At 41.5% G+C, this 7778-nt stretch overlaps 1 protein-coding gene across 1 annotated transcript; it reads right to left on the minus strand.

Annotated features, from left to right (window-relative positions):
• Window positions 1-5005: 5005 nt before the first annotated feature.
• On the minus strand, window positions 5006-7147 carry LOC108550799 (glutenin, high molecular weight subunit PW212). Its single transcript, XM_017904664.1, has 4 exons — window positions 6929-7147; window positions 6131-6535; window positions 5771-6031; window positions 5006-5566 (listed from the first exon to the last, which is right to left on the minus strand). The coding sequence occupies exons 1-4, from the start codon at window positions 7145-7147 to the stop codon at window positions 5006-5008; spliced, it is 1446 nt and encodes a 481-aa protein (XP_017760153.1).
• Window positions 7148-7778: the final 631 nt, after the last annotated feature.

Below are 7778 nucleotides of genomic sequence, written 5' to 3' on the forward strand. Positions count from 1 at the left end.
AAAGGGTTAAGCGAAAATGGCACATCCCTTCTGAGATTGACCTAACGCGTAACGAGAGAAATAATCAGACAGCCAGTGGAATATTACTAAACGAAACTCTCCCCTAAATGTATTCCGCCTGTGCACGGGTGTTTCTTAAAAACCTCGTCGAATTAAACGACGTTTCTTGCGATGGAATCGCTGCACAATAAAAACGCCATTTCACGTTAATTACCCTTCTCTCGTTCGTGCAGGTTCAGCGTTCCACGCGCCGCGAGTTACTCCTTAACGCGACGCTGCGTCCGTTTCTTTATCACGATACAAAAGGGAAAGTTCGGCTAGCCCGACGGCGTTGGTCAACCGGTCGCTCGCACGGTTAAATTGTGACAGGATGTTCGTAAGAGATTCTACGAGGGTCTTGCGTTTTGCTCGAAGAGAAAGTTGCATGCCTGTGTTACGTTTCTTTTTGTCCTCCTCTACGTGTGTTACCTTTTTTCCTGGTCAACAACGCTAATTTTAGGAGACTATGGGGATAGCAAATTAGGGAGGTGGATACAGTGTTCCTTCTAAGTTTCTTCCAATTAATCGCAGGTTAATTATTTCACTCGCAAGGTTAATTATTACTTAAGAGAAGAAAAATGTTATTCAATTCTCTGAGTTACCTGTTAACACTAAACGTACCAGTACTGTAAACGTACCTACTTTTACCATAAGGGGTGAAATGACTCCTCGTGGTACATAGGGTACGCAAAGAATTTTTAATTTTTATTTTAAGAAATTAAACAATCGGATAATATAAGAATTTACAGAAAGGCAGATGAAAGAAATAATAATGAATGTACAATTATGAAGTAAATTTCGAAAAGGGTCATTTGACACCGCTTGGTACGTTTAGAGTTAAAAATGGCACCCCTATTCTTTAGATTACCTGTAAAATGTGTGACGAAATTTGTTGGATTATCCTTTAAAAAAATATCATCAAATTTTGGTATTATCTTCGAAAAATGGCACACAATTTTTCTGGTTGCCTGTAAACAAATGGTACCAAATTCTTTTGGTAACCTATAAAAATATGTAATTATATGCTTTAAATTACCTACCTTCACAAAAGTGTCACCCTATATATCGGATTACCTGTAAAATTATGTCATCCAATTCTTTGAGTTACCTTTAAAAGAAATCCCATCCAATTTTTCGAGTCACCCCTAAAATAAGTCCCACCTATGAACCCTAATCACTATCACCCCTAAAACAGCTATCAAAATTTTTGCATTTCCTTTAAAAAATTCCCACAAAGAATATTACCCAATTATTTAATTATTTCTAAATAAAATTCCCTTAAAAATGCTGCGCAATTTTTTAAATTTAAATTTCTTTAAGTTTTTAAAACTCCATAACATATAATTCCTCCATTTGTCTGAACCATTTTGTAGAATGACCAATAATTTAATTAATAATTACATCCAAAAATTAGAATGGGATACTCTATGTACTTATTTATTTTCATATATATACTATACCTAGATTTCTGTTATATTACAAGTCACTAAATTCAATGTTAAAGAGTATCAAATAATGAAAACCATTTATGATACATTTATGATTCGTCTGACCCATGAGAATCAAGGTCACAGATCGGTCGCAAACAGCAACGATATATTCCTGAAACCGAATTAGAAGAAAGGCGAGATCCATATAGGTTTCTTGATGTATTACTCGGCCCCGATCCTCTCCGTGTATTCGCTTTTCCAGCGGTCCTCTAATCAAGATCAAAAGCTGCCACGCGTGGCCAACGCCGGACGTTGGGAAGACTCGTTAAGCCTCCCCTTGGTAAATTGCTGGTGGACTTCTTTCGACGATGACAAATGACGATAAATGCCGCGACTTGGCTTTCCTAGACGCGAATCGATCGGTCCCGTTGCGTGCCAGATCTTTGGGTGTCTGTCATGACGACGTTGGGGATGATTGGACTAGAGATATGGGGCCCCAAGTTTGCTCGCATTGAATTTTGACTGGTATTGTGATAAAGATAGAACTAGAATTAATATATTCATTTATCCTCATCCTATCACTAAAATTACTATTATCCATTATTTCCCTCTCTAATTAGGTACCCATTAAAAATAAAACAGTCATACTGTCAACAAACGCTATTACTTATCCTCATCCTATCACTAAAATTACTATTATCCACTATTGCCCTCTATAATTAGGTACCCATTAAAAATAAAATAGTCATACTGTCAACAAACGCTATTCCAATTTAAATATTTCTTTTATTTACTAATAACAGTCCCAATAGAAAATTCAGAACAACACATATGCGACCCATACGACGCAAATTCTGTTAATTAATTACAAATCTTCATCCTACCACTGAAATTACTATTATCCACTATTTCCCTCTCTAATTAGGTACCCATTAAAAATAAAACAGTCATACTGTCAACAAACGCTATTCCAATTTAAATATTTCTTTTATTTACTAATAACAGTCCCAATAGAAAATTCAGAACAACCCATATGCGACCCATGCGACTCAAATTCTGTTAATTAATTACAAATCTTCATCCTACCACTGAAATTACTATTATCCATTATTTCCCTCTCTAATTAGGTACCCATTAAAAATAAAATAGTCATACTGTCAACAAACGCTATTCCAACTTAAATATTTCTTTTATTTACTAATAACAGTCCCAATAGAAAATTCAGAACAACACATATGCGACCCACGCAATGCAAATCCTGTTAATTAACACGTTCGTCACCCAACGCGATTCAGTTCAGTTTCTCGCGGGGCCCAAGTCCTACTGTCTGAGCGCTAGAACGTTATCGGAGCGATGATTTGGATGCATTTAGTACAGACACCGCTAGTTAGACGTTGGTCAACGGACCCTATTTATAATTTTCCATTTCCTGTAATCGTTTTGAATTACTATCAGCAAACTTGCATTTTGCAAATAACGAAACGATAGAACAGAGTAGCAGACTTGGTAAAGTTTCACCGAATCGGTTCACAATTCATCACCACTCTGACAGAGCTCACGGTACCACCCACACCAGCCTAACCTCGAGCTCGTCGAATGTAAAGAGGATTGGACCCACGTGTCGTCGCGAGTAACGTTCAAAGCTACAACACTGGAAACAAATCGCGAATCGAGAGGGGCCCCGACGAATTCCCTGTTAGAATTCAAGGGACACAAAGTCGTGTCGATTTTTTCCCTAGCAGTGTCCTGGCTCGACTCGCTTCTCAGCGTGAGCGGTCGGCAGAAAGCGGTTAAAAAGCGGCCGATCGTGATCGAGATGGATCACGTGGGCGCGACGAGGGGACCGGATCGGGTGGATTCGGGTGGATTCGGAGCGTCGCGTCGCACAGCGACACCGCTCGGGACTCGCGACGTTGCCGGCCGATTTTGACAGTCGCGCGCTGTCTCCGCCATGATGAATGAACGACTCGCGGGACGATCGACGTTATCGTAAATCTCTCGGACTCGGGGCTATTGTGAAGTCGCTCGTCATCCGTTTTGGTGCTGTCGCGCGCGAGCACACGCCGATCTCGAGCGAAGTGAGGTCAGATCCGTATCGAGAGTCGTGGCGCTGCTCGAACTCCATTCGAATTCCGATTAAGACCTTTTATAGCGCCCCTAGATGTCGCGCGGGTCTGTGAAATCGACGTGAAGCGCAAGCGCCTTGATCCTTTGCGTCTACCATCTTCAGTTATGGCAATATGATTTATTTTGTGAATTTAAGCAATTCTATTTATTTATTTTTTTAATCATATTTTTATTGGAAATTAATTACCGATGAAGATATTGTTAATCCTTGAAATATCGTTTCCGGTAGTCCGTTCACCATTTTGTTTAGGACACACTGTGTATCTAAATGCGAAGGCTCTGAAATTTTAAAAGTACCAGTTTAGGACCGCAATGTCCCAGGTCAAGTGGAGGACTGTCTTATGTCCTGATCATCAGCATCCCTTGACTTCTATACGCTCATTGTTACCTAAGCCACCACTTGGCCAAACCGTAAGAGGCAACAATATATCACCCTTAAGACGACAGGCCTAAGGACCCAGATTGTTTAGACAAACACCACCATCGGAAGATGCTGGAGCTAGCCCACACTCCAATATTATTCGCAATCAATTAGTAGACAGACGAGGATTATAAAACCACCGACAGAACAGTCACGACGAGAGTTCTTCTAAAATACAGTCCACTTAACACTTCGAAGCTAAGTAGATACAACCTTCCTCAACGAACCGTCCGTCACTAATCGTCGCCATCTAAGATCGACCCAGTGACGATATACAGATATTGCTATGAATATGGAAGGTATAGTTTGCGGAATCGTTTTGGATCTTCGTGCCTACTATCTTCAGTTATGGGAATATGATCTAGGCCTTTGTGGTAGTAGGTGAATCATCATTAGGGTCTACTTTGGAACCATGCGATGTCACTGCTCGCTCATTTTGATATCGCATGTATCGTGTGAATGACCTAAACGGAAGTGACCAATGTCAGCGTATAAACTTGACATTGACCTAACTCTGTGATTCTAATTTTAAAGAAAGGTACTGAAATTTTTGGAAGGATAATATCGAATGTCACATATATGTTTACATGCTCTGTATTTTCTCGTTAAAATGATACAATATTGATATTATTTTTACAATTAGGTTCAGTATTATCTGTAGCCCTCCACCCCATAGATGTCGTATAAACCCTGCGAACCAAGGAAATGAAACGTAATTAATAGTGAACGATTAAATGCTCTCAATCGAGTCCACAACACTGGTATAACTTGTCCCATGTATAAATATATAATCTAGTTATGCGAAATGAAAGGCAAGCATGATTATATAAATTACATAAATATCGTAATGCAAGCTATGACAATGTTCGGGCTATACTAAGAATGTATCAAGATAGTATGCGTAATTACATTGACAAAATTGGGGTGTTAAATTGTTGTGTGCAGTTATACTAATACTAATACTCGTGCAGTTATGTTTACCTACGTTTTAAATGACTCGTGACACTAGTGACTCCGTTACGCGACCTCCCAACACTCTGCTCTTCTGCACGGTGTCCACCATGGCGTGTTCCTGCAGGACTCGTACAGGTTCCTCCACGACTAGGCCTGAAGGCCTCAGACCGGTGAGAATTCGGGGACTGTAGCTGTAAGCTTGAGGTACATTGAGGTAGGAAGCCAGTACTTCCGGCTCGGCCATCATTAAAAAAGAATTCGAAGGACTGACAATCACTTGGTCTCTGTAAGCTGGTACAACAGAGACAACGTTCTCGACCACCTCGTTGCTCAATGGCGAAACGATGATTTCCTCTCTCACAGGCTCAACAACTTCCTGTCTGATGGTCTCGACGACTGCGTTTGATGGCACTGACAGGGATTCGACTTGAACCTCTTTGACAGACATTGCAGGTTGGACGATGTTCAGGCTGGTTTCCGCAGGTAGAAACTGAGTTGGCTGAATGGTCTCCACGTAGTTGACCGATGGGACAGACTGAGAGAACAGAGTAGAACCTGACTGAATGAAAGCTTGACCCTGGATCTGACTCAGAGTCTGAACAGGAGCTGCTAGGCTCAGAGTCTGAACAGCGCCAGGTTGTTGTATGTTGAAGGTTTCTACAGTCTGAGGTACGGATTGGATGCTGAGAGTTTCGACAGGCTGTGGTCCTTGTTGGATGCTGAGAATTTGACCAGGTTGAGCATTAGATTGGAGGCTGAGAGTTTGGACGGATTGTGCAGGCTGTTGGATGCTGAAAACTTGACTGGGTTGAGCATTAGATTGAATGCTGAGAGTTTCTACGTTCTGTGGTCCTTGTTGGATGTTGAGAACTTGATTAGGTTGAGCATTGGATTGGAAGCTGAGAGTTTCTACGGTCTGTGGTGCTTGTTGGATGCTGAAAACTTGACCAGGTTGAGCATTAGATTGAATACTGAGAGTTTCTACACTCTGTGGTCCTTGTTGGATGCTGAGAACTTGACTAGGTTGAGCATTGGATTGGAAGCTGAGAGTTTCTACGCTCTGTGGTCCTTGTTGCATGCTGACAACTTGCCTAGGTTGAGCATTAGACTGGATGCTGAGAGTTTCTGCATGCTGTGGTCCTTGTTGGATATTGAGAACTTGACCAGGTTGAGCATTAGACTGGATGCTGAGAGTTTCTGCATGCTGTGGTCCTTGTTGGATGTTGAGAACTTGACCAGGTTGAGCATTGGATTGGAAGCTGAGAGTTTCTACGCTCTGTGGTCCTTGTTGGATGCTGACAGTTTCTACGCTCTGTGGTGCTTGTTGGACGCTGACAACTTGCCTAGGTTGAGCATTAGACTGGATGCTGAGAGTTTCTACAGGCTGTGGTCCTTGTTGGATGCTGACAACTTGCCCTGGTTGAGCATTAGACTGGATGCTGAGAGTTTCTACAGGCTGTGGTCCTTGTTGAATGCTGAGAACTTGTCCAGGTTGAGCATTGGATTGGAGGCTGAGTGTTTGAACAGATTGTGCAGGCTGTTGGATGCTGAGAGTTTCAACAGTCTGTGATCCCGATTGAATGTTGACAACTTGAGACGGCTGAGGATTCGATTGGATACTGAGAGTTTCAACACTTTGTGGTGCCGATTGGACGTTAAGGATCTGCCGTGGGTTAGATTGAAGGCTCAGGGTCTGGACTTGCGGTACACCTGCATGCACGTTCAAAGTTTGAACAGACTGCATCGGTTGCTGGATGCTGAGAGTCTCTGTAGCCTGTGGCACAGACTGGATGTTAAGGAACTGTGCTGTTTGTCCACTGGGTTGGATGCTGAGGGTTTCCACGACTTGTGGAACCGACTGAATGCTCAGCTGAGGTGCTGCCTGCAAACTGAGAGTCTGAAGAGCAGGTTGGATGTTGAAAATAGACTCAGGTTGTTGGATACTTAGGGTTTGAACAGGATAGCCAGGCATTTGGATGCTGTACGTCTGAGCTGGAACGATCGCTGCAGGCTGGTTCAAGAAGAGCACCGACTTCTTCGATCTGTCCTTGTTCTCGACATCTTCTTCCAGCTGGAGCTTCTCCTCGTGCAACGCATCTTCGATCCTCGTCGTTGGAATTGCCTGGACTACTGCCAGAACAACGAAGAAAAGAGCGAGAGAGTTCTTCAGATACATTTTCTCTGATTCTTCTTCAGCTCAGAACTGTTGTGTCGATCTTGGCAGCGAGTCTGGTTTTTAAAGGAATCTGCGCGGTTGCAGTGGCACGTTTGATGTGGAAATCGCTCACGTACCGAAAACACGCAGCACCGCTGACGCATGAATTTCACTGATATCAGGTCACAGATTGATACCGGTCACATATACACTAACACGAGCATGCTAACGTGCAATATTGAATTTTAGGAATCTGCTAGTTAGGTATGAGGAAACGATTTATCTTTTACATATATTTATTTCTGATTTGTTTTATGGAAAACTTCTTATCTCGAACATGCTTCGAGTACGTGTAAATCTTTTATTTTAAATATACGTATCTTTTACGTCATATGTGTGTGCATGTTATCTATATAATTCCGTATATCTAGATATAGTACCTGTCTAGTCAGATGTCGATTAATCTAATGGAAAGAGTCCTTGATGTATGTAGAAAGAAACTTCTCATTTTTGAAAGAAAAATTTGATGTTAAGTTAATTAAGAAAAATTTATCAGGAAGAATTTGGAATTTATTTAAATCCCTGATTTAGCAATTTACCTTTCCACGTGTATTAATATTTAATATCTGTCGTCAATATAAAATTTCCAATG

The sequence above is a fragment of the Eufriesea mexicana genome, unplaced genomic scaffold (genome assembly GCF_001483705.2).
Source record: "Eufriesea mexicana isolate 0111107269 unplaced genomic scaffold, ASM148370v2 scaffold2977, whole genome shotgun sequence".
NCBI classification, from domain to species: domain Eukaryota; kingdom Metazoa; phylum Arthropoda; class Insecta; order Hymenoptera; family Apidae; genus Eufriesea; species Eufriesea mexicana.

Coding starts and splice junctions, on each gene's coding strand:
- LOC108550799 (XM_017904664.1), bottom strand. CDS start 7,147: ATGTATCTGAAGAACTCTCTCGCTCTTTTCTTCGTTGTTCTGGCAGTA. Junction 6,536..6,928: donor TCCAAATGCCTGGCTATCCT/GTTCAAACCCTA, acceptor TCGGGATCACAG/ACTGTTGAAACTCTCAGCAT. Junction 5,567..5,770: donor CTAATGCTCAACCCAGTCAA/GTTTTCAGCATC, acceptor GCTCCTGTTCAG/ACTCTGAGTCAGATCCAGGG.